Source organism: Schistocerca americana, chromosome 3, assembly GCF_021461395.2.
Source record: "Schistocerca americana isolate TAMUIC-IGC-003095 chromosome 3, iqSchAmer2.1, whole genome shotgun sequence".
NCBI classification, from domain to species: domain Eukaryota; kingdom Metazoa; phylum Arthropoda; class Insecta; order Orthoptera; family Acrididae; genus Schistocerca; species Schistocerca americana.
The window spans coordinates 307,210,899-307,238,489 of record NC_060121.1 but is presented as its reverse complement, the minus strand read 5'-3'; the positions used below and the strand labels follow the sequence as shown (position 1 = coordinate 307,238,489).

General features: G+C 40.7%; 1 protein-coding gene across 1 annotated transcript in view; it reads right to left on the bottom strand.

The window, feature by feature from the left end:
• Window positions 1-14,162: 14,162 nt before the first annotated feature.
• The window catches only part of LOC124605494, a 33,770-nt gene continuing 20,341 nt past the window's right edge, over window positions 14,163-27,591 (bottom strand). Inside the window, exon 4 of the mRNA XM_047137221.1 lies at window positions 14,163-15,399. Coding sequence (XP_046993177.1) covers window positions 15,191-15,399 — 209 coding nt within the window. The 3' untranslated portion in view covers window positions 14,163-15,190. The remainder of the gene's footprint in view (window positions 15,400-27,591) is intronic.

Below are 27,591 nucleotides of genomic sequence, written 5' to 3'. Positions count from 1 at the left end.
GTAATGATTATTTTTCAATTTAAAATATCTGTGAGAGATAGAACTAAGACATCCAGACTTATTTTCTCCAAATCACCTGATTTATGTGGCATATTCACAGTGAAGTTCTCACAATTGTAACTACATGATGTAATAAACAAAACTGCAACCTATGTGTTGAATTCATAAATAAAATACAGATGTTGTTATTGTTGTTGTCTTCAGTCCTGAGACTGGTTTGATGCAGCCCTCCATGCTACTCTATCCTGTGCAAGCTGCTTCCTCTCCCAGTACTTACTGCAACCTACATCCTTCTGAATTGCTTAGTGTATTCATCTCTTGGTCTCCCTCTACGATTTTTACCCTCCACGCTGCCCTCCAATACTAAATTTGTGATCCCTTGATGCCTCAGAACATGTCCTACCAACCGGTCCCTTCTTCTTGTCAAGTTGTGCCACAAACTCCTCTTCTCCCCTATTCTATTCAATACCTCATTAGTTATGTGATCTACCCATCTAATCTTCAGCATTCTTCTGTAGCACCACATTTCGAAAGCCTCTATTCTCCCCTGTCCAAACTATTTATCGTCCATGTTTCACTTCCATACAGGGCTACACTCCATACAAATACTTTCAGAAACGACTTCCTGACACTTAAATCTATACTCGATGTTAACAAACTTCTCTTCTTCAGAAACGCTTTCCTTGCCATTGCCAGCCAACATTTTATATCCTCTCTACTTCGACCATCATCAGTTATTTTGCTCCCCAAATAGCGAAACTCCTTTACTACTTTAAGTGTCTCATTTCCTAATCTAATTGACTCAGCATCACTCGACTTAATTCGACTACATTCCATTATCCTCGTTTAGCTTTTGTTGATGTTCATCTTATACCCTCCTTTCAAGACACTGTCCATTCCGTTCAACTGCTCTTCCAAGTCCTTTGCTGTCTCTGACAGAATTACAATGTCATCGGCGAACCTTATAGTTTTTATTTCTTCTCCATGGACTTTAATACCTACTCCAAACTTTTCTTTTGTTTCCTTTACTGCTTGCTCAATACACAGATTGAATAACATCGGGGACAGGCTACAACCCTGTCGCACTCCCTTCCCAAACGCTGCTTCCCTTTCATGCCCCTCGACTCATATAACTGCCATCTGGTTTCTGTACAAATTGTAAATATCCTTTCGCTCCCTGTATTTTACCCCTGCCACCTTTAGAATTTGAAAGAGAGTATTCCAGTCGACATTGTCAAAAGCTTTCTCTAAGTCTACAAATGCTAGAAATGTAGGTTTTCCTTTCCTTAGTCTATTTTCTAAGATAAGTTGTAAGGTCAGTATTGCCTCACGTGTTCCAACATTTCTGCGGAATCCAAACTGATCTTCGCCGAGATCGGCTTCTACCAGTTTTTCCATTCGTCTGTAAAGAATTCGTGTTAGTATTTTGCAGCTGTGACTAATAAACTCATCGTTCGGTAATTTTCACATCTGTCAACACCTGCTTACTTTGGGATTGGAATTATTATATTCTTCTTGAAGTCTGAGGGTATTTCGCCTGTCTCATACATCTTGCTCACCAGATGGTAAGAGTTTTGTCAGGACTGGCTCTCCCAAGGCTGTCAGTAGTTCCAATGGAATGTTGTCTACTCCAGGGGCCTTGTTTCGACACAGGTCTTTCAGTGCTCTGTCAAACTCTTCACGCACTATCGTATCTCCCATTTCATTTTCATCTACATCCTCTTCCATTTCCATAATATTGTCCTCAAGTACATTGCCCTTGCATAGACCCTCTATATACTCCTTCCAACTTTCTACTTTCCCTTCGTTGCTTAGAACTGGGTTTCCATCTGAGCTCTTGATATTCATACAAGTGGCTCTCTTTTCTCCAAAGGTCTCTTTAACTTTCCTGTAGGCAGTATCTATCTTATCCCTAGTGAGATAAGCCTCTACATCATTACATTTGTCCTCTAGCCATCCCTGCTTAGCCATTTTGCACTTCCTGTCAATCTCATTTTTGAGGCGTTTGTATTCCTTTTAGCCTGCTTCATTTACTGCGGTTTTATATTTTCTCCTTTTATCAATTAAATTCAATATTTCTTCTGCTACCCAAGGATTTCTACTAGCCCTCGTCATTTTACCTACTTGATCCTCTGCTGCCTTCACTACTTCATCCCTCAGAGCTACCCATTCTTCTTCTACTGTATTTCTTTCCCCCATTCCTGTCAATTGTTCCCTTATGCTCTCCCTGAAACTCTGTACAACCTCTGGTTTAGTCAGTTTATCCAGGTCCCATCTCCTTAAATTCCCACCTTTTTGCAGTTTCTCCAGTTTTAATCTACAGTAGTCAGATAGTTTCAGCAATTACTCACTCCATCACTAGACTGTTAAAGACAATTGTTGCTGCATCTACTATGTCACATTGTTCCTGCATTCATTATGTTATGCTCTAGACCCATTCATGAACGTTTGTTCCTAAAAGAATCACTGAAGAAAAGACGATCAATTTCACCCCAGTTCTACCACGAATTTGCAATTTTTTTTTTTTTTTTTTTTTTTTAAATAAAGTTTTCATTCTGCATATGTGAAAGTTTTATAGTGTGTAGATACATCTTTCCCGCTTGTTTTCAAACTTAGTTCAACCTGTTCCCGTGAGTGGCTCCGTCACAGCATGTCTTCAAGATGGCTGCTACACTTGACGTTCGTCAGAAGCAATGTGCTGTCATAGAATTCCTGTGCTGTGAAAACGAGACAGTGGGAAACATCCAAAAGAGGCTGAAAAAGGTGTATGCAGATGCTGCTGTCGATCGCAGTACAGTTAGTTGGTGGGCAAGCAGGTTACGTGATGAAAGCGGGCACCGCAATATTGAGGATTGTCCTCGCAGTGGCAGGCCTCGTACCACACACTCTAAACAATGTGCAGAGAGTTAACGAATTGGTGACTGCTGACAGACGCATCATAGTGAATGAATTGTCATGCTACGCTGGGATAGGGGAAGGAAGTGTTTGCAGAATACTGAAAGTGTTGGAATTAAAAAAGGTTTGTGCCAGGTGGGTTCCCAGGATGTTGACAGTGGCTCACAAAGAAACAAGAAAAACGGTATGCAGCGAACTTTTGGAACAGTACGAGAACGGTGGAGATGAATTACTTGGAAGAACTGTGGCAGGTAATGAAACATGGCTCCATCATTTTTCGCCAGAGACAAAGAGGCAATCAATCGAATGACATCATGCAAATTCACCCAAGAAAAAAAAAATTCAAAACTGCACCTTCTGCTGGAAAAGTTATGGCTACGTGTTATTCGATTCCGAAGGACTCTTGCTTGTGGACATCATGCCAAGTGGAACCACCATAAATTCTGATGCATATGTGGTGACACTGAAGAAACTTCAAGCTCAACTGAGTCGCGTTCAACCACATCGGCAAAAGCAGGATGTTTTGCTGTTGCACGACAATGCACGGCCACATGTCAGTCGAAAGACCATGGAAGTGATCACAACACTCGGATGGACAACACTGAAACACCTGCCTTACAGTCCTGACCTGGTTCCATGTGACTCATCTATTTGGGAAACTGAAAGACTCTCTTCGTGGAACAAGGTTTGAAGATGATGACTCCCTTGTGCACGCTGCCAAACAGTGGACCCAACAGGTTGGTCCAGAATTTTACTGTGCGGGTATATAGGCACTGGTTCCAAGATGGCGTAAGGGAGTTGAGAGGGATGGAAATTATGTGGAGAAATGAAAATATTGTTCCTAAAGGATGTATCTACACACTGTAAAACGTTCATACATGTAGAATAAAAGATGGATTTTAAAAAAAATAGTGTGCATTTCTTTTGAAGTGACCCTCGTAATAGGTAAACTTATTCTATAAGTTTTGTTACCACTCTAGTTATTGTGAAGGGTCAATGCATGATATACATAAGACCTAGACACATGAGTTGTTTTATGCCAGTCACATGGATAAAAGTTTTAGCTCATTAAAAAAAAGTTTAAAAAAGCAATAGACACAGCGAGTAGGACGCCATAGTTGAGCCAGACACGGTACATAGAGGTTGATACAAAATTTCTTGTGTTTGGAGTTTTTGCGACATCGGTGTTGAGATTCAGCTTGAAGGTGACTGGATATTACTGCACTCTTTTATTGTTGTTATTTGTAATGGTATTACCTATAATTATTGACAATTAGGTTCATTTTCCAACGAACGTTGATAGCAAGTGCGTGATTCTTTGTGTAAGATGGCGAAATTCTTAATATGCGATAGTATGGGGCTCCAAATACGCGACAGTGTCTCATATTACGATACCTATCTCATATTGGGGGAACTCGTTCTCTCTCGATTTTTAATATGTAATTTACACAATACTGTCATGAGATAACAATATTTCATCATTTATTGTAGAAAAAATTTTGGCAACTGCTTTTATTTTAATTCGATTAAATTATCATAAATAGGGATTACTTTGACTAGTCTTATGATCAGAAACTGGAATGTTTTCTGGAACTTGATGGACGGTGCACCTGCAGGATCAATATCAGCTTGTCATCCAAGTGGCTGGATACAAACTCACATTTTTACTCAGTAGTTTGATCATTTTGTGAGTCATGTAAAGCCATCTTAAAATGACCCTGTCATTTTGATTCTTGATGGGCATTATTCCCACACAAAGAATCTGAAAGTGTTAGATAAAGCACGTGAAAATAATGTTCAGATTGTATGTTGGCCACCTCATTCAACGCATAAAATGCAGCCACTTTTGTCGGATTTATGGGGCCTTTGAAAACCTACTATGTCCAAGAGATAGAAATGTGGTTGGCAAGTAACCCAGGTCGTGTTATCACCCCATTATTAATAGCCAAGTTATTTGGGGCAGCTTACAACCGGAGCAGCAACAATGGAAGCATCTGTGAATGCCTTCAGAAAAACAGGTCTCATCCCATGCAACAGAAATAAAATAATTAACGCAAAATATTATTACTGTCTCATATTAGGAAACCTTGATCTCATTTCTATGAAATGCCTTGTTTGTGAAGATTTAATAACTACTCTGAAAGATTGTTTATTATTGCAAATACGATAATTGTATGATAAAATTAAATAATGTGAGATCTTATTACCATCATAAAAAATACAACTGCACTTACTTTTAGGTCTTTCAAATGGGTTTACAAAAGTGTGTCTCATATTAGGCACCTTTCCTATACTTCCGAAAATGATTAGGATTCAGAAAAAGATTTGAAGTATTGTACATTTAGCTATTTCCATGGATTAAGAACTCTCAAACACTAAATATAATAACTAAACTAAAGAGTTTTCATCACCATTGTCAAGCATTTAACATAATATGTTTTTGAACTTTTCTGTCAGTAATTCAATTGTTGATGGGTGCATCCAACGATAGTGAAAACACTGCACTTATTAAAGGATAAGAAATAAATTGAGCTATCTTCAAATGAATCCCAGCTTGTGAACAGTTCTGGATATTAAAAAAAGTCTAAAATCTTAATTATGTCTTGACAAGTACTAAATAGGTGAAACAGTTTTGGCTACTGACATCACATCACATCACAACATCACATAGGGGCTGTCTTATCATGTAATGGGCATAATGGAACCGCACATCTATTACTGACAGCCTCAAATACATTCTGACTGGTGCAGAAAAACTGTGCACAAATTAGAAAATGAAATGGTAACAATAACACGGCACAGTGGATAAATTTTGCATTCTCAAGTACAGCACAAACTGTAATTTATTCACAAATAACAAACCTTACCAGTTCTTTAAAGCTCATCAACCCACAAGGAAGACTACAATGCTGAGATATTTTTCTTAGTAAATGCTATTATGAAATTCCTTACAAGTCAGCATCTTAACACATGAATGCTGATGCATGGTCACGATTCCTGATGGACACCAGATCCACAAATTGATATACTTTTGAATGGACACCAAAGTCATTAACACCATTCGAGACTTCTCCGCAACAGCCATGCAGATAGTACAAGTTGCTGCTAATCCTGTTATAAGACAGGTCATAAAATATTTAAAACGCATATCACTGGACCACATACTGTACTATTCCAATTCAGTAATTAAAAACTAATTCTCACTGTGAATTTCCCTATGAGCAAAGAAATTGTTACTATCATGTAGCAATTCCACCACAATTGGGGAAATAGGTATTAACATTTCCACATCAGATGCCAAGCATACGGCCAAAAGCCTGTTGCAAAATTGAGAATGTAGTGAAAGCAGTAGAAGAAGAATGGGTAGCTTTGAGGGATGAAGTAGTGAAGGCAGCAGAGGATCAAATAGGTAAAAAGACGAGGGCTAGTAGAAATACTTCGGTAACAGAAGAAATATTGAATTTAATTGATGAAAGGAGAAAATATAAAAATGCAGTAAATGAAGCAGGTAAAAAGGAATACAAACGTCTCAAAAATGAGATTGACAGGAAGTGCAAAATGGCTAAGCAGGGATGGCTAGAGGTCAAATGTAAGGATGTAGAGGCTTATCTCACTAGGGGTAAGATAGATACTGCCTACAGGAAAATTAAAGAGACCTTTGGAGAAAAGAGAACCACTTGTATGAATATCCAGAGCTCAGATGGAAACCCAGTTCTAAGCAAATAAGGGAAAGCAGAAAGCTGGAGTATATAGAGGGTCTATACAAGAGCGATGTACTTGAGGGCAATATTATGGAAATGGGAGAGGATGTAGATGAAGATGAAATAGGAGATATGATACTGTGTGAAGAGTTTGACAGAGCACTGACAGACCTAAGTCGAAACAAGGCCCCGGGAGTAGACAACATTCCATTAGAACTATTGACAGCCTTTGGAGAGCCAGTCCTGACAAAACTCTACCATCTGGTGAAATACCCTCAGACTTCAAGAAGAATATAATAATTCTAATACCAAAGAAAGCAGGTGTTGACAGATGTGAAAATTACCGAACTATCAGTTTATTAGTCACAGCTGCAAAATACTAACACGAATTCTTTACAGACGATTGGAAAAACTGGTAGAAGCCGACCTCGGGGAAGATCAGTTTGGATTCTGTAGAAATATTGGAACACATGAGGAAATACTGACCTTACGCCTTATCTTAGAAGCTAGATTAAGGAAAGGCAAACCTACGTTTCTAGCATTTGTAGACTCAGAGAAAGCTTTTGACAATGTTGACTGGAATACCCTCTTTCAAATTTCAAACGTGGCAGGGGTAAAATACAGGGAGCGAAAGGCTATTTACAATTTGTACAGAAACCAGATGGCAGTTATAAGAGTCGAGGGAAATGAAAGGGAAGCAGTGGTTGGGAAGGGAGTGAGACAGGGTTGTAGCCTCTCCCCAATGTTATTCAATCTGTATATTGAGCAAGCAGTAAAGGAAACAAAAGAAAAGTTCAGAGTAGGTATTAAAATCCATGGAGAAGAAATAAAAACTATAAGGTTCGCCGATGACATTGTAATTCTGTCAGAGACAGCAAAGGACTTGGAAGAGCAGTTGAACGGAATAGACAGTGTCTTGATAGGGGGATATAAGATGAACATTAACAAAAGCAAAATGAGGATAATGGAATGTAGTCGAATTAAGTCGGGTGATGCTGAGGGAATTAGATTAAGAAATGAGACACTTAAAGTAGTAAAGGCGTTTTGCTATTTGAGGAGCAAAATAACTGATGATGGTCGAAGTAGAGAGGATATAAAATGTAGACTGGCAATAGCAAGGAAAGCGTTTCTGAAAAGGAGAAATTTGTTAACATCGAGTATAGATTTAAGTGTCAGCCGTTTCTGAAAGTATTTGTATGGAGTGTAGCCCTGTATGGAAGTGAAACATGGACGATAAATAGTTTGGACAAGAAGAGAATAGAAGCTTTCGTAATGTGGTGCTACAGAAAAATGCTGAAGATTAGATGGGTAGATCACATAACTAATGAGGAGGTATTGAATAGAATTGGGGAGAAGAGGAGTTTGTGGCACATCTTGACTAGAAGAAGGGATCGGTTGTTAGGACATGTTCTGAGGCATCAAGGGATCACCAATTTAGTACTAGAGGGCAGCGTGGAGGGTAAAATCATAGAGGGACCCAAGAGATGAATATACTAAGCAGATTCAGAAGGATGTAGGCTGCAGTACGTACTGGGAGATGAAGCAGCTTGCACAGGATAGAGTAGCATGGACAGCTGCATCAAACCAGTCTCAGGACTGAAGACCACAACAACAGCAGAGTGAAAGCATGTCCAGATTCTCCAAAGTACTGCCCATCTTTTGCCTCATGACATGCACCCCACCAAATCTCGGGAGAATTTACATGTAGAGTTAGTCATTTCCTTTTTGAATACCATCTGGCTTATTGTAGTAGATTCTCTCTCAAACTTCCTTCTACATTGTAAATGGAGTTAGTCACTACAGAAATAATTCATGCACCCACGAAAGTGCACTTCCAACAAAAGTGTCAGACAATAGCTCACAGTCATAGCTCTATCCTATCCACATACAGAGGCCAGGAGAGTGGTTTATACCTTTTAAACTCCAAAGTTATCTACAGTTCAACATTCATTCACAGAATTCATGCTTATAAGGTGTCGGTCGCAAACTGGAGATTTCATGTGTAGAGCTATGCTAAATAAATAAACCAACTGGAGACAAGGTATTAGAGTAAGCTGGTAAGTCCAACTGCATTACCTTCGGGACAGCAGGTCTATGCACAGTACATCTTTGGTGCACTGGTCCACGCATCTTCTATAGACACTTTGGCGAGTGCCAAACCCTGCAATACTTGCAACAGACAATGATTACTTGAGGTGTCACCTCAGCTGGATGTGACTACAAGTTCTGGTCCAACAGTTGTTTCACCCGGTCTGTCCCCTGTAGGTAATGGGAGTTGGCTTCCACTGCAGTTTATATAACACCATAGCATGCTGTTGATGCCACCTCCATCTCAATATGATTTTAGAATTGCGTCCCACCCAGGGACACTGCCCCAACACCGCCATCACTCACCATCACAAATGCTGCTCATCTATCTTCTCCAGTAACATTAAAGGGCAATGTCAAGAATCACAGACCGTACCAGTTCCAGAGGGGTCAACACGTGTCCAACCAGGAATCCACAACTAATTCTCCACCCCTGTGTATGCAGGCACAAGCCTGGGTGTTTGTTACCAAATATGCAGCCCTTAAGAGGGAGGAGGGATTATGCACCCCACGCAGACTTTGAGAGAGATAATTTGATCAGACCTCCATGGAAGCTGCTGCACAGCACGGCACTGATACAAAAATCAACAGAATCCACAAATCACTACCACAGAACTGAAATTATATGCTATGAGCTGAATTGACAAAGTACAGCTGCCCACACTGCATGCTTAATTGCACTTGTGTACTATTCACTTTCATGAATATTCCTGTCCTCCAGTACTACACTGTGATAATCCCACTTTGTTTTCCGGTTATAACTCACGGACTGCTCTATAGACATTTCCACCAGTATTTGTGGTATGTGTGTGTTTGTTCACTCAGTGTATTCTTACGCCTTGATTAGGAACATTCCATACTCCCTGTTCTACTTAATAAATTACTTAATAAATGGTTAGAGATACTGCCTTCAATAAATAGTTTGGCATTCATAATACTTTACTAATAGAGTTACAAAGATATTAAGTTGTACCATAGCTTTTTGCAAACACAGTAAAAAGATTATTGATTGGCGACTTCATAGTGTCCTGTGCACTACGACCAGATAATGGGTATACTTGGAAGGAGAGACAGCATTGGTCGTATATTTTTGTTTATTATCGCAAAATCGATTTTCGGTCACTTAGTGACCATCTTCAGTGCTAGAAGTTAAAAATTTTTTCACATTACGATCAGAGAGTATAAAACAGAAAATCACAATTACATCTGCATATGAACATAACACTTGTTAGGAACATACCTGTAATATATAACTTAAATTAGTAAGCACTGGTGTCAATAAGCTTACGGAGATCACATAGACTGAGGTCGCTGTTTACATGCACTTGTTCAGCAGACCTCGGTGTGACGGGGCTTGACACGCCCTCTATGTGACAAGTGTCACGTGAAGACATAGTATTACTGGTTTTGCGAGATATTAACACTAAATAACTCTTGTGCATTTGTGAATCGTGCAGTAATTCAAATTTAAAATGTACGTACAACACATAGCAGACGACGGGGGAAGGAAATATCTAAAATACACTCCTGGAAATTGAAATAAGAACACCGTGAATTCATTGTCCCAGGAAGGGGAAACTTTATTGACACATTCCTGGGGTCAGATACATCACATGATCACACTGACAGAACCACAGGCACATAGACACAGGCAACAGAGCATGCACAATGTCTGCACTAGTACAGTGTATATCCACCTTTCGCAGCAATGCAGGCTGCTATTCTCCCATGGAGACGATCGTAGAGATGCTGGATGTAGTCCTGTGGAACGGCTTGCCATGCCATTTCCACCTGGCGCCTCAGTTGGACCAGCGTTCGTGCTGGACGTGCAGACCGCATGAGACGACGCTTCATCCAGTCCCAAACATGCTCAATGGGGGACAGATCCGGAGATCTTGCTGGCCAGGGTAGTTGACTTACACCTTCTAGAGCACGTTGGGTGGCACGGGATACATGCGAACGTGCATTGTCCTGTTGGAACAGCAAGTTCCCTTGCCGGTCTAGGAATGCTAGAACGATGGGTTCGATGACGGTTTGGATGTACCGTGCACTATTCAGTGTCCCCTCGACGATCACCAGTGGTGTACGGCCAGTGTAGGAGATCGCTCCCCACACCATGATGCCGGGTGTTGGCCCTGTGTGCCTCGGTCGTATGCAGTCCTGATTGTGGTGCTCACCTGCACGGCACCAAACACGCATACGACCATCATTGGCACCAAGGCAGAAGCAACTCTCATCGCTGAAGACGACACGTCTCCATTCGTCCCTCCATTCACGCCTGTCGCGACACCACTGGAGGCGGGCTGCACGATGTTGGGGCGAGAGCGGAAGACGCCCTAACGGTGTGCGGGACCGTAGCCCAGCTTCATGGAGACGGTTGCGAATGGTCCTCGCCGATACCCCAGGAGCAACAGTGTCCCTAATTTGCTGGGAAGTGGCGGTGCGGTCCCCTACGGCACTGCGTAGGATCCTACGGTCTTGGCGTGCATCCGTGCGTCGCTGCGGTCCGGTCCCAGGTCGACGGGCACGTGCACCTTCCGCCGACCACTGGCGACAACATCGATGTACTGTGGAGACCTCACGCCCCACGTGTTGAGCAATTCGGCAGTACGTCCACCCGGCCTCCCGCATGCCCACTATACGCCCTCGCTCAAAGTCCGTCAACTGCACATACGGTTCACGTCCACGCTGTCGCGGCATGCTACCAGTGTTAAAGACTGCGATGGAGCTCCGTATGCCACAGCAAACTGGCCGACACTGACGGCGGCGGTGCACAAATGCTGAGCAGCTAGCGCCATTCGACGGCCAACACCGCGGTTCCTGGTGTGTCCGCTGTGCCGTGCGTGTGATCATTGCTTGTACAGCCCTCTCACAGTGTCCGGAGCAAATATGGTGGGTCTGACACACCGGTGTCAATGTGTTCTTTTTTCCATTTCCAGGAGTGTACATTGGCGTATTGTTGTTTTAAAAAAAAAAAAAAAACTTATAAAACATAAAACAGATCGATGATAAGTTGTCAGAGTACAGGATATATAAAAGAGCAAAAGATAATGAAAAAGAATAATAAATGAATAACATGAAATGAGGTGTAACACAGGTTTTTTTTTAAAAAAAAACATAATACCCACCATCTGGCGTGGGAAGTTAGAAGTACAACGTTTGTGATTTACGTAAAATGTTACGTTAAGACTAAGGAGTCAAATATATAAAAAATAATAACGTACGAAACTGCCATTACTTAATAATTAAAATGCCGTGAAACACAATGTTCATTACAAAAATGTTTGTAGGTGTGGATAAACAATTTTGTTATCATATTTAACCGACATGCTGATGTACGTCTCGTTTGTCCCTTTGGGCAAGCTGTTATAACACTGCTAGCTTGCCCAAAGGGACAAACGAGACGTACAGATAAGTGCCAATGTGGTGGCACTCCATCCTGCTGAAATATGAATTGTTGTGCTTCTTGTTCGAGCTGAGGGAACAGCCAATTCTCTAACATCTCCAGATACTGTAGTCCAGTTACAGTAGCACCTTCGAAGAAAAAGGGACCAAAAACTTTATTGGCTGAAATGGCGAACAAATGTACAACTAAATGAAACTTTATAGCTCCCTTAATTCGCCGACAGATAGTGCTAAGCTCTGCCTTTTGTTGTTGCAGAGTTTTAAATTCCTAAAGTTGTGGTATTCTTTTTGAATCACCCTGTATTTGACTCCTTAGTCTTAACGTAACATTTTACGTAAATCACGAACGTTGTACTTCTAACTTCCCACGCCAGATGGTGGGTATTATGTTTTTTAAAAAAAAAAAAAAAAAAAAAAAAAAAAAAAAAAAAAAAAAAAAAAAAAAAAAAAAAAAAAAAAAAGAACCTGTGTTACACCTCATTTCATGTTATTCATTTATTATTCTTTTTCATTATCTTTTGCTCTTTTATATGTCCTGCACTCTGACAACTTATCATTGATCTGTTTTATGTTTTATAAGTTTTTAAAAAAAAAAAAAAAAACAATACGCCAATGTATTTTAGATATTTCCTTCCCCCGTCGTCTGCTATGTGTTGTACGTACATTTTAAATTTGAATTACTGCACGATTCACAAATGCACAAGAGTTATTTAGTGTTAATATCTCGCAAAACCAGTAATACTATGTCTTCACGTGACACATGTCACATAGAGGGCGTGTCAAGCCCCGTCACACGAGGTCTGCTGAACAAGTGCATGTAAACAGCGACCTCAGTCTATGTGATCGCCGTAAGCTTATTGACACCAGTGCTTACTAATTTAAGTTATATTTTACAGGTACGTTCCTAACAAGTGTTATGTTCATATGCAGATGTAATTGTGATTTTCTGTTTTATACTCTCTGATCGTAATGTGAAAAAATTTTTGACTTCTAGCACTGAAGATGGTCACTAAGTGACCGAAAATCGATTTTACGATAATAAACAAATATATACGACCAATGCTGACTCTCCTTCCAAGTATACAGTAAAAAGAGTTTGATTACTTACCAGAATTAATAAAATTGTTCAACTATGCAGTGGCCAATAAACATTACAGATAGGTTTTGTGTAACATGTAAATTTTTTTCTACAATTAACAAAATTCCTCCCTGTTCTGTTTGTCTGTAGTAAAACAGAGGGTCAACTCAATGTCTCACTATACATCACTTAATCGTAATATACCCCATTTGATCTTAACTCTGCCTCCACTAACCTAAGGTTCTGCGATTTACTCCCACTGTCCACATTATTGTTAATTTATTCAGACACTGTGTAGCAAGTTAGAGGGCAGAAGTAGGTGGGCATGCCTCCACAATCAGTTGTTAATTCTCTGTAAGTGTAGTTTTGCATAATGATGAATGATGATAAAAAGCTTGTGTGACTATGTTTACCACCAGGCAGTTCCAATGGTCTCTTTTTCATTTTCTTTGGCCATTTGAGCTTCATTTTCTGAGCATCAGGACAGTATATACTTCATTTTACAAGTAAATTTTGTATAACAAAATGTCAGGATTGATCGGCTATAGCAGGAAATAAATAACATGGTCCACTCCCTCAAAGACTAAAGATGGTATGAATAGTGAGGACGTAACCAGTCACTGTTTGTTCATTGATACTGTCTACTCTCTCCAATGGATCCTTTCATTGGTGTAGTGGTGTATTCATGGGACTGTTTAGTGGCTCAGCCCAGTTGAATAGCTGCTGCATCCTACACTCATTTGAACCTGCTCGCTGCATTCATCCCTTGGTCTCCCTCTACAGTATCTTTCTCCTAAATTCGCAAACTGATGACTATTGATGCCTCAGGGCATGTCCTGGTTATCTTCTACAAATACTTTACAGAAAAATCATTTATAATTAGATTCAAATTCTACCACTGAGTTGTTAAGACTGCAATACATACGTATTTAATTTTATTATCTTTTCTATGGTAACTGGAATACAGCTGCACTTGTAATATAATTTGGCTGATTATTTGAAACCTTTAACCACAGGATAAGGGATGGAACAAAGCAATGTTCTTTTTTCCAAATATAAATGAATTTATTCTTCCAGTTATTCTACTGTTCAGTCTTATGCCATAAATCGTGCTGTCATCTTAGTATGTGGCCAAAAAAATTTCCACATATTTACACACTCATTGCTTTTAGTACCTATGTGTTCCTTCACACTCATATATATACAGAAGGAAATGAAAATTCTCTCAAGAGTGATGTCACAGATCATAACACTCATTTACCTTTACATATGAATTGAATTAAACTAACTGAAATGAATGAACGAATGAATGAATGAACAGAAGCCATGATGGAAACATCATTTACAAATTGGTGTCAGATGTGGAGGGATGCTCCAACTTTTCATGAATAGTTAGTCTAGTTGATGAACTTATTACTCATAAAACAACAAAATTAAAGTTCGAATCACGGTATGTCACAAAGTTTCAACTGTCACAATATATAATATTTACATTTTATTTCTTACTTTATCCAGTTGATAGTGTTGTTATGTTTCAGTGATAATGGTATACTCTTATGGTACTGGTATACACAACTCACAAGTAAATCAAATCACTAAGATGTCATTGTGCCTTTGAGTTACGGATTGGGAATTAAATTCCACAATAAAAAATTATTTGCTTGGAAAACATGGCAATACCAACAACATCTGAATATTCACATAATATTCTGATCTTCAGTTCGCACAAAACAGAGTCTCTTCAATGCTGTTTCAGTTATAAAAGAAGAAACCGATGGCTTGTTGGACACCTGAGGAATTATTTAAGTTCTAAAGGAACCATTTTCTTGCAAGAATTACAGAATCCTCACTTATCCTAAATACAAAGTAAAAATGTCAGACACTAGCAGAAGAAATGTTTAAACATACATTGTAAAAAACTTCATAGGCAATATCTCTTCCTCTCTGTTCTGCATTTTGCTCTGGCTATTCTTGCATGGTTAACAAGTTAAATTGGTGCCAAATACAAAATTAATTTTTATATTCAGTTCCTCTCCTCATTTGATGTCACTCGAGCATCCTGAATGTTGGCTTCAGAATGCTGAATGTTGGAGAGATTTGTCTGAAGATAATCATATGCTTCATTTAATCCCAAATACATTAAAGCAATTACTGAAGCTGTAACTGCCAGTGTAGTCAGTGCACTGAATATGAATGCGCAGAATAGTGCTGATCCTATTGCAAGAATTGTTCCTGTAAAACAGAAGTTGTTATTTACGAAACGGAGGAACAAATATAAATGGGAAAAGTGCTGCAAAAAAAGATAATAAAACAATATTATATTTGTACTCTACTTTCCCTATGAATGATCACAAAACAGCAAGACAAATTTTTCTGTTCCCCTGTTAGGAAAGGAGCCGGAAAATTCTAGATACTCGTACAATTCAGTTTGAGACTTTGAGATTATATATATATATATGATATTAAGCACTAAGTACTGATGTTTCCTTCCTTCTATAGCATCATCCAACATAATGTCCTCCCATCCAATGACCTGCACGGGATTGCATAGCTACCAGCCATATATCTTCTAACACCATAATTTCCACATTATGTTGTTCTGCAATTTCAAAATGGGTTTAAGTGTGAATCAGTACTTTGATCAATTGCACATTGTTATTGGTGGGATTTATTTCTTCCTGCTGCCACAAATTCACACACAAAAGAAATGCTCTCAAAAGTGAAAAAAATTAATAGCACACAGCAACAACTGCTACTTAAGAAAATGCATATTGTGTTCAGAGAATGATTGAATAGGTCACCTAATGCATCTACCGTAACCTAATCTCCCTTCCTTTAAACACAAAGTGCACATACCATGTTGCACCAGCATTAATTCCCAAGATCTTATAAGAGCATCTCCATATCAAGAAGGTCTTTTCGTTTAAAGATGAGTCAACAGATTTTAATTATGCGGGTCTAATCACGTATTCATTCAGTTGGTGGTGAAATGTGGATTTCACCGAGAGAGATTGTGCAAAAATGCATGTAAATCTCTTCTGTAGTTGCTGGCACAACAAAATGGAGATAAAGAGTGTAAGCAAAAGAGTGGAATGCACTTTTTTAACTACAAGTGAATACTCATCAACATGTTGGGGGAAAAATATCTGAGGAACCTAACAAAGGAAATACAACAGCAAAATAGTAACATAATTTCAGAACCAAAACAATAGTCCTAACTCCATTATCAACCCCAACAGGATCAACAACAATAATTCTAAATGAGCTAGAAATGGTAGAACTATCATCAGCGCTAGCAAAACTTGTAAAAAAAAAAAAGGTGAAGAGTCAACAGAAACAACAGTAGATAGCAAAGTGATCAACAAGAAAACTATACATCATCCAAATGCTAGAAAAATGAGAAGTATCCACAGTAAGCAGTGCTCTGTGTTTCTCAATTCTCTACCAAAACCTACAGCGGATAAGAAGTAAAGTGCAACAGTTAGTTTGCCCAACAGAACATTGGTGTAGGCAATCTGAAGTAACACATTTAGCTCTAGACACTTATTATCTAGAATGACATTACAGTAGAACCTCTGTGAGATGTGATGAAGCATGCATTTATATGAAGGGATCATGTATGAAGTTAGAAAAGACATCATTTTATTAAGTGAAGAAAAAAATTTGGCGATATCAGTAGTGGCGGCTGGTGATCATAAACTGTTGTAAATATTACATTTAAATTATGCCATTTCTCTTCAAATTTGAGTCAGAAATTGTATTAGACATATGCTGTTTCTCTTCAAATGCCTGTAGGTATACAAATAAAACGGACAAAGACATGTTTTGTAGTGCTCTCCCTGTAATAACTAGAAACTAGTGTCTAGTGCTGAATGGTCAGCTGCACAACGATCAATTAGGGGAAGAGACATAGCTTGTGTTTTCAACTGCGCATGCTGTGGTGTGATGTCATCCCTTCTAGCACTATAGGTGCTCCACTGATCGCAGCACCAGGTCATTATTTTTGTTTGAAAATGTGTTTAAAGCTAACAAGGGTAAGGTGTGAGACGGGGCTCACCAATCTGGCTCTAACTTTGTGAGTAAAAGCAGGCAGGTGCCCCATTCAGGTTCCTAGAATATTTCACCTGATTAGGCCATAAGAAAAGGTAAAATGCTCTCTAACAGATTTCAGTGTATAGTAAGAGGGATTTTTGAGCAGTACACAGTGACAGTTCTAGAATCATTCAAAGGGAGTCTACACTCTGCATCACAGAAGCACCCGGATCGTGCTATATTAGTCGGAGGCGACTTCAACCTACCTAGTATAGACTGGGATGTCTATGGATTCATTACAGGTGGTACAGACAAGCCGTCGTGTGAATTACTTTTGAACACATTATCTGAAAACTGTATTGAGCAGCTAAATCGACAGCCAACGCGTGATCGAAATATTTTAGATCTGGTAGCCACGAACAGATCAGACCTCATCGATGTTGCCATTACAACTATGATTACAAAAGTTAAAAAGTCGGTCAAGAAGGCTAGGAGAGTATTCTTACTAGAAACAGCAGATAAGCAGTTGTTGGCATCCCACTTAATAAATGAATCGACTTCATTTACTTCCAGTACGGGACGTGGAAGAATTATGGGCAAATTTTAAACACATTGTAAATCACACATTGGAGAAGTATGTGCCGAAAAAGTGGGTTACAGACGGAAAAGACCCACCATGGTTTAACAGCGTAATTCGGAGAATGCTCAGGAAGCAAAGACATTTGCACTTGCGGTACAAGAAAGATCGGGAGAATGAGGACAGGCAAAAGTTACTAGAGATTCGTGCTGCTGTAAAAAGAGCGATGCGTGAAGCATACAACCACTACCACCGTCATACCTTAGCAAAAGATGTTGCTGAAAACCCAAAGAAATTCTGGTCTTACGTAAAATCAGTAAGCGGGTCGATGGCTTCCATCCAGTCACTCACTGATCAGTCTGGCCTGGCAATGGAAGACAGAAGTTGAAATTTTAAATTTAGCATTTGAGAAATCTTTCCCATAGAAGGATCGTACAAACATACCACCGTTTGAGTCTCGTACAGATTCCCGTATGGAGTCTCGTACAGATTCCCGTATGGAGGACATAATGATAGACATCCCTGGGGTTGTGAAGCAGCTGAATGGGTTGAAAATAAATAAATCGCCAGGTCCTGATGGTATTCCAATTCAGTTTTACAGAGAGTACTCTAGTGAATTGGCTCCTTACTTAGCTTGCATTTATCGCAAATCTCTTGCCCAACGTAAAGTCCCGAGCGACTGGAAAAAAGCGCAGGTGACGCCTGTATATAAGAAGGGTAGAAGGATGAATCCTCAAAATTACAGACCAATATCCTTAACATCGGTTTGTTGCAGGATTCTCGAACACCTTCTCAGTTCAAATATAATGAATTTCCTTGAGACAGAGAAGTTGCTGTCCATGCATCAGCACGGCTTTAGAAAGCATCACTCCTGCGAAACGCAACTCACCATTTTTTCACGATATCTTGCGAACCATGGATGAAGGGTATCAGACGGATGCCATATTCCTTGACTTCCAGAAAGCGTTTGACTCTGTGCCCCACTGCAGACTCCTAACTAAGGTACGAGGATATGGGATTGGTTTCCAAGTATGTGAGTGGCTCGAAGACTTCTTAAGTAATAGAATGCAGTACGTTGTCCTCGATGGTGAGTGTTCATCGGAGGTGAGGGTATCATCTGGAGCGCCCCAGGGAAGTGTCGTAGGTTAGTGGAAAAGGCGAGAAATAATAAGACTTGATGCGATGGTGGAATGATGGCTGTGTAGTGTTGGAATGGGAACAGGGAAGGAGCTGGATGGGTGAGGACAATGACAACGAAGATTGAGGCCAGAAGGGTTACGGGAATGTAGGATATATTGCACAGAAAGTTCCCACCTGGGTAATTCAGAAAAACTGGTGTTGGTGGGAAGGATCCATATGGCACAGGCTGTGAAGCAGTCATTGAAATGAAGGATGTCGCGTTTGACAGTGTGCTCAGCAACAGGGTGGTCCACTTGTTTCTTGGCCACAGTTTGTTGGTGGCCATTCATGCGAACAGACAGCTTGTTGGTTGTCATGCCCACACAGAGTGGAGCACAGTGGTTGCAGCTTAGTTTGTTGACCACATGACTGGTTTCACAGGTAACCCTGCCTTTGATGGGATTGGTGATGTTTTTGACTGGACTGGAGTAGGTGGTGGTGGGAGGATGTATGGGACAGGTCTTGCACCTGTCTGTTACAGGGGTATGAGTCATGAGGTAAGGGGTTCGGAGCAGGGTTTATGTAGGGATGGACAATTATATTGTGTAGGTTCGGTAGACAGCGGAACACCATTGTGGGAGAGGTGGAAAGCATAGTGGGCAGGACATTTTTCATTTCAGTGCATGATGAGAGGTAGTCGAAACCATGGCAGATAATGTAATTCAATTGTTCCAGTCATGGGAGGTACTGAGTTACGAGGGGAACACTCCTCTGTGGCTGGATGGTGGTGGGAGACTAAAGCATGGGAGATTTGTTTTTGTATAAGGTTGGGAGGATAATTACAGTCTGTGAAGGCTTCAGTGAGACCTTCGGTATATATTGAGAGGGACCGCTCGTCACTGCAGATGTGACGACCACAGGTAGCTAGGCTGTGTGGAAGGGACTTTTTGGTATGCAAGGGGTGGCAGCTGTCAAAGTGGAGGTATTGCTGGTGGTCAATAAGTTTGATATGGATGGAGGTACTGATGGAGCCATCTTTGAGGTGGAGGTCAACATCTAGGAAGGTGGCTCGCTGCGTTGAGTAGGACCAGGTGAAGCAAATGGGGGAGAAGTTGTTGAGGTTCTGGAGGAATGTGGATAGGCCGTCTTCACCCTCGATACAGATCACAAAGATTTCAACAATGAATCTGAACCAGGTGAGGGGTTTAGGATTCTGGATGTTTAGGAAGGATTCCTCTACATGGGCCCTGAATAGGCTGGCATAGGATGGTGCCATGCAGGTGCCCATAACTGTACCTGGATTTGTTTGTAGGTAATGCCTTCAAAGGAGAAGTAATTGTGGATGAGGATATAGTTGGTCACCGCGACTAGGAAGGAGGTTGTTGGTTTGGAATCCATCGGGCATGGGAAAGGTATTGTTCAATAGCAGTAAGGCAATGGGAATTGGGGACATTAGTGTAAAAGGAGGTGGCATCAACAGTGACATACAGGAGGGTAGGTTCTGGGTAATAGGTTGAAGGTGTTTGCCTATGAGAGCAGATATTCTCTCAGTGGGGGGCACAGTAACTGGCCTCAATGGAGTGTCCTGGGAGGTTGGCTTTATGGACTTAGGAAGCATGTAGAAGGAAGGAGTGAGGGGAGTGGTAGGGGTGAGCAGAGAGATGGACCCAGGGAGAGGTACTGGGATGGGCCTAAGGATTTGAGAAGCGACTGGAAATCCTGCTGGAATTCTGGAATGGGGTCACTGTGACAAGATCTGTAGGTGGCTGAATCTGACAGCCAGAGGAGTCCTTCTGCCAAGTAATCCTAGTGGTTCAAAAACAACATTGGTGGAGTCTTTGTCTGCAGGTAAGATTATAAGGTCAGGATCAGTTTTTAGATTGGTTGGTTGGTTTAGGGAAGGAGACCAGACAGCGTGGTCATCGGTCTCATGGGATTAGGGAAGGATTGGGAAGGAAGTCGGCCGTGCCCTTTCAGAGGAACCATCCCGGCATTTGCCTGGAGTGATTTAGGGAAATCACGGAAAACCTAAATCAGGATGGCCGGACGCGGGATTGAACCGTCGTCCTCCCGAATGCGAGTCTCAGTTTTTAGATGCTGGACTGCAGTTCTTTCTGCGGATGTAAGGTTAGTTTTCACGTTGTGGGATTTGGGAAACGATAATGAGGCAAAGTTTGAGGTTAATAAATTCTGGAAGGTTAACAGGGGGTGATTTGGGCGCAAGGGGGAGGGGGGATCACGGTTGGATGGAGGAGTGAACTGAGTTAGTCAGGGTTCAACATTGGTCTTTGGTTGAGTCTGATTGGTAGAGTTGATGGTGAAAAAGTGTTTCCACTGTAGGGACCAGGAGAAGGAAAGAAGGTCATTAACAAGTCCTGCATGACTGAATTTGGGAGTGGGGCAAAAGGTGAGGCCTTTGGAAAGAACTGATATTTCTGTGGGGCTAAGGCTTCTGGAGGAAAGGTTCATGACTGTGTTTTCGGTCTGTTTAGGTTCTGGATTCTGTGTGGTGGTGGGAGGGAGTTTTGGAGGGTGGGGTAAATGTAGTAGGTCTGCGAGACAAGGTTCGTCAGCTATAAGGGACGTGGGGGAGGTTTGGAGGTGGTTGTAGAGGTGGTGGACAGTGGTACTCAGAAGGCAGGAGTAGAAAGTGAGCAAGGAGGAGAGCTTTTCGAGGTGGCATTGCACATGTTGCCCTAATTCCTGGAGGGCACAAGTTTCAGTGTGAGCTATGGGTTCTGGGAATTTAGGATTGCATAGCAGGAAAATTTTGTGGATGGAGAGAAAGTACTACAAGGAGGTTTAGGGTTGGTTGATATGGCTTTGCAGAACAATGTTGGTGAGGGCTAAGGACAGGCAGAATCTGAAAAGGTGTAGGTCATTGTGGAAGGAGGGTTGTCAGCCAGAGATGAGTAATTTGATGGTACGGGTGTTGGGGGGGATTCCACGAGCCAAGCAACAACACAAGAACATTAGAACATTATGTGGGACTGGTTGTTTGGTTAGGGATAAAGAACAAGTGGCACAAGATGCTTACTCCTGCTGCATGATAATGGCCAGACACACATGGCTTTACAGACAACAGAGTTCCTGCAAATGTTCAGCTGAGAGGTGTTTGATCATCCACCCTACAGTCTAGACCTCACACCCAATAATTTCCATCTGCTCTGGAACCTCAAGAAATTCCCGTCTGATCAGAGTCAGCATTAAAATACTGACAGAGGGGCAGAGATGAATGTCACATGGGCAAAAAAGAATAGAAACTATTTGAATGTGGTGCTACACAAGAGCAGGGGGGTAGACTGAGCAACTAATGAAAAAGTAGAAAATGCGTTGCAACGATATTCCTCCAGCAGTGGTGGCTGCTACTGTGTAAGAGCACAAGAGCATGTGAACACCTTAACTTTTGACACCTTATGGGTTTATTGTTTTTCTTTGAATGTTGTTAACTGTAATGTAGATGCGGTAATCTGAAATACACGGCACTAAATCTACCGCGCTGTGCTACATATTGCTCCTCTACATAGACACTGAAACTAGGCATCAGAGTCGCAAGCACATCTTCACTTGTGCACATTTCAAGGAGACGCTGTGCATGCACAACTGGGGTGATGTAATTGCCTTATGGGCGAAGCACATAAAAATGTGATAAATAACATGCACAGTTCACAGTGACCACAGCTAGCCCTTACCACTCAACTACAAGTTTATGTCAATGCCACCAGGTGGCAGCTCACAGCAGCAGACTTTTGTCGATATTTGCTTCGCATAAATCCCGCTAGATGGCAGCACACTCCACAGATATATGAATTCACTCATTATATAGTACAATTAGATCAGACGTCAGTGTCATAGTTATACTGACAGAAAAACATTTTTTAGGATTCTCAATGAGATTTAGTATATTAAGTTTTGGATTTTGTCAGAGTAATCCATTTGATGCGCTGAGAACCATAAAGCACATCATTGATGATTATGAGACTGTAGCATTTATTCATGCTTTGACATCCCACTGATCTTACTGTGGGGTCAGCTTTACCTGTACTGTAGGCCCACATTGTACGTATATCTGAACATTCACAAATAGCTTTCCCACTGGTTTCTTTGATATTTATTTAAATATGGGGGTTCAAAGATGGTGTGCTTTAGGCCCTTAGGGCTCTCAGCACCTCATTTGTTTTCTCAAGTGACCTTATTGGTGGATAGCACTACTTGAATTTAATATTTCCGCAAACGGCAGTTTGTGTTTGGAGTTGGCTGTTGTCAGCTGTGCAGGAATAGGCTTTCCCGTGGAGTGTGAACATGAACTCTGTTCAACCTATATTAAGCATTGACAGGAAATAAAATTACTGATTGCAAAGAAACTAGGGAATTTTACACCAGGTCCATTGTCTGAGAAAGAGACAAAAATCAAATAAGCATGACTACAATCGAACATTTAATAAAAAGGTTGTTGTGTGGATGCAAAATAACAAGGCCTAATTTTCAGTCCAGAAGTTAATTTGTTAACTAATAAATGATTAGGAATCTAGTACATTTGTCCAAAAAAATAAAAATGGACATAAAACTCCCACTTACACAAAAATGCAAAACAGCGAATAGGGGAAGCTTAAACATTATTTTGTTCTTGCCATAAACTGTACTTAGTTATGTACAAAACAATAAAATTCTACAAAAACAAGCCTTACTTTTTCAGACATATTATTATTATTCCCCCCATGAACCATGGACCTTGCCGTTGGTGGGGAGCCTTGCGTGCCTCAACGATACAGATAGCCGTACCGTAGGTGCAACCACAACGGAGGAGTGTCAGTTGAGAGGCCAGAGAAACGTGTGGTTCCTGAAGAGGGGAAGCAGCCTTTTCAGTAGTTGCAGGGGCAACAGTCTGGATGATTGACTGATCTGGCCTTATAACACCAACCAAAATGGCCTTGCTGTGCAGGTCCTGCGAACGGCTGAATACAAGGAGAAACTACAGCCGTAATTTTTCCCGAGGACATGCAGCTTTACTGTATGATTAAATGATAATGGCATCGTCTTGGGTAAAATATTCCGGAGGTAAAATAGTCCCACCATTCAGACCTCCGGGCGGGGACTACTCAGGAGGACGTCATTATCAGGTGAAAGAAAACTGGCGTCCTACGGATTGGAGTGTGAAATGTCAGATCCCTTAATCAGACAGGTAGGTTAGAAAATTTAAAAATGGAAATGGATAGGTTAAAGTTAGATATAGTGGGAATTAGTGAAGTTCGGTGGCAGGAGGAGCAAGACCTTTGGTTAGGAGAATACAGGGTTATAAATACAAAATCAAATAGGGGTAATGCAGGAGTAGGTTTAATAATGAATAAAAAAAATAGGACTGCGGGTAAGCTACTACAAACAGCATTATTGTGGCCAAGATAGACACGAAGTCCACACCTGCTACAGTAGTACAAGTTTATATGCCAACTAGCTCTGCAGATGATGAAGAGACTGATGAAATGTATGATGAGATAAAAGAAATTATTCAGATAGTGAAGGGAGACAAAAACTTAATATTCACGGATGACTGGAATTCGAGAGTAGGAAAAGGAAGAGAAGGAAAAGTAGTAGGGGAATATGGAATTAGGGTAATGAATGAAAGAGGAAGCTGCCTGGTAGAATTTTGCACAGGGCTAATCATGGCTAACACTTGGTTCAAGAATCAGGAAAGAAGGTTGTATACATGAAAGAGGCCTGGAGATACTGGAAGGTTTCAGACAGATTATATAATGGTAAGACAGAGATTTGGGAACCAGGTTTTAAATTGTAAGACATTTCAGGGGCAGATGTGGACTCTGACCACAATCTATTGGTTAAAAACTGTAGATTAAAACTGAAGAAACTGCAAAAAGGCGGGAATTTAAGGAAATGGGGCCTGGATAAACTGAAAGAACCAGAGGTTGTACAGAGTTTCAGGGAGAGCATAAGGGAACAATTGACAGGAATGTGGGAAAGAAATACAGTAGAAGAAGAATGGGTAGCTTTGAGGGATGAAATGGTGAAGGCAGCAGAGGGTCAAGTAGGTAAAAAGACGAGGGCTAGTAGAAATACTTGGGTAATAGAAGAAATATTGAATTTAATTGATGAAAGGAGAAAATGCAAAAATGCAGTAAATGAAGCAGGCAAAAAGGAATACAAAAGTCTCAAAAATGAAGTGCAAAATTGCTAAGCAGGGATGGCTAGAGGACAAATGTAGGGATGTAGAGGCATATCTCACTAGGGGTAAGATAGATACTGCCTACAGGAAAATTAAAGAGACCTTTGGAGAAAAGAGAACCACTTGCATGAATATCAAGAGCTCAGATGGAAACCCAGTTCTAAGCAAAGAAGGGAAAGCATAAAGGTGGAAGGAGTATATAGAGGGTCTATACACGGGCGATGTACTTGAGGACAATATTATGGAAATGGAAGACGATGTAGAAGAAGACGAAATGGGAGATATGATACTGCGTGAAGAGTTTGACAGACCTGAGTCGAAACACAGCCCCGGGACTAGACAACATTCCATTAGAACTACTGACAGCCGAGCCAGTCCTGACAAAACTCTACCATCTGGTGAGCAAGATGTATGAGACAGACAAAATACCCCCAGACTTCAAGAAGAATATAATAATTCCAATCCCAAAGAAAGCAGGTGTTGAAAGTTGTGAAAATTACCGAACTATCAGTTTAATAAGTCACAGCTGCAAATTACTAACGCGAATTCTTTACAGACGAATGGAAAAACTGTTAGATGCCAACCTCAGGGAAGATCAATTTGGATTCTGTATAGGAGTCAAGGGGCATGAAAGGGGAGCAGTGGTTGGGAAGGGAGTGAGACAGGGTTGTAGTTTCTCCCCTATGTTATTCAATCTGTAAATTGAGCAAGCAGTAAAGGAAACAAAAGAAAAGTTCGGAGTAGGTATTAAAATCCATGGAGAAGAAATAAAAACTTTGAGGTTCGCCAATGACATTGTAATTCTGTCAGAGACAGCAAAGGACTTGGAAGAGCAGTTGAACAGAATGGACAGTGTCTTGAAAGGAGGGTACAAGATGAACATCAACAAAAGCTAAACGAGGATAATGGAATGTAGTCGAATTAAGTCGGGTGATGCTGAGGGAATTAGATTAGGAAATGAGACACTTAAAGTTGTAAAAGAATTTTGCTATTTGGGGAGCAAAATAACTGATGATGGTCGAAGTAGAGCGGACATAAAATGTAGGCTGGCAATGGGAAGGAAAGTGTTTCTGAAGAAGAAAACTTTGTTAACATCGAGTATAGATTTAAATGTCAGGAAGCCATTTCTGAAAGTATTTGTATGGAGTGTAGCCATGTATGGAAGTGAAACATGGACGATAAATAGTTTGGACAAGAAGAGAATAGAAGCTTTCGAAATGTGGTGCTACAGAAGAATGCTGATGATTAGATAGGTAGATCACGTAACGAGGTATTGAATAGAATTGGGGAGATGAGGAGTTTGTGGCACAAGTTGACTAGAAGAAGGGATCAGTTGGTAGGACATGTTCTGAAGCATCAAGGGATCACCAATTTAGTATTGGTGGGCAGCGTGGAGGGTAAAAATGTAATCAAGCTATTTATACACATAAGTGTGTAATATTTAGTTGTAATATAATTTTTCACTTATGCTATACCACCTCCTCCACCACCACCACCACCACCACCACCACTAGTAGTAAGGTTTCGCACTGTCTTCAGTGTCCTATGTACTTAAAAGGGTAGTAGTAATGCTACAAACTGGTGCAGGTTCTCAAGTTACTTTTTGTGAAAATACAATGTTTTATCGCAAAGTGAATTTGATGAAAATGAGGTATAATTACTGACAAGAACTGTCAAAGCATGTACTCCGTATGTTGAGACTGCTGGTACAAATCGGCACAGAACAATTTACTTCAGAGCAGTAACTTAATATCTCTAGTTAAAACTTCCGGGCTGAAGGGCTGTGGTCAGTGTATATAACTCCCCCCTGTAGTTTTGTCTCCACTACGGGAGACATCCTCTGAGGTAAAGTGGCGAACTGCAAGCAGAACTCACCGAAGCGCTGACTTTTAAGCCAGTGAGGAGGGTGCCACTGTGCATCACGTGGCGTCAGCTATGAGGCTGTTTGTGGTAATACCAACATTCTCGATTGAAAGTAATCGATCATCATGCTTCCGATAAAATGTCGACATCCAAATTTAATGCAGTTTTACACCTTATTCTCTCCTGTTAAAATTGTTACGGTGTTTATCAATTTCAATAGCGTCTCTATATATGCGTGCATAATAATGCGAGGTTTAAGATATAATGCTCGTCTCGCTGAATTTTATTTCATGATTACCTTCCTGGTAAACATGTTCTGCTACAGCCGATTTATCCCTGTGACCCAGGCAGCAATTCCTCTTATGTTCAACAAGACGGGTTGAACACTCCTCTTTGTGGTACCGATATAAACACGTCCGCATCTACAAGGAATTTTATATACCCCCAGTGTAGCCAAAGAATGTCATGCATCTTTTGCCGATCTTAAACACTCTTATTTTCCTGGAGGGAAATGTGATCTGTGTCCTTAAAAATGGACAGAAGAAAAACCTTACCATAGGGTGGCTGTTGTTCATTGTTGCTCCTGATTCTCTGCCTAGAGCGAAGTGCCCAGTCAATCTCCTTGCTAGAATTGCCATTCTTTATGAAAATTGAC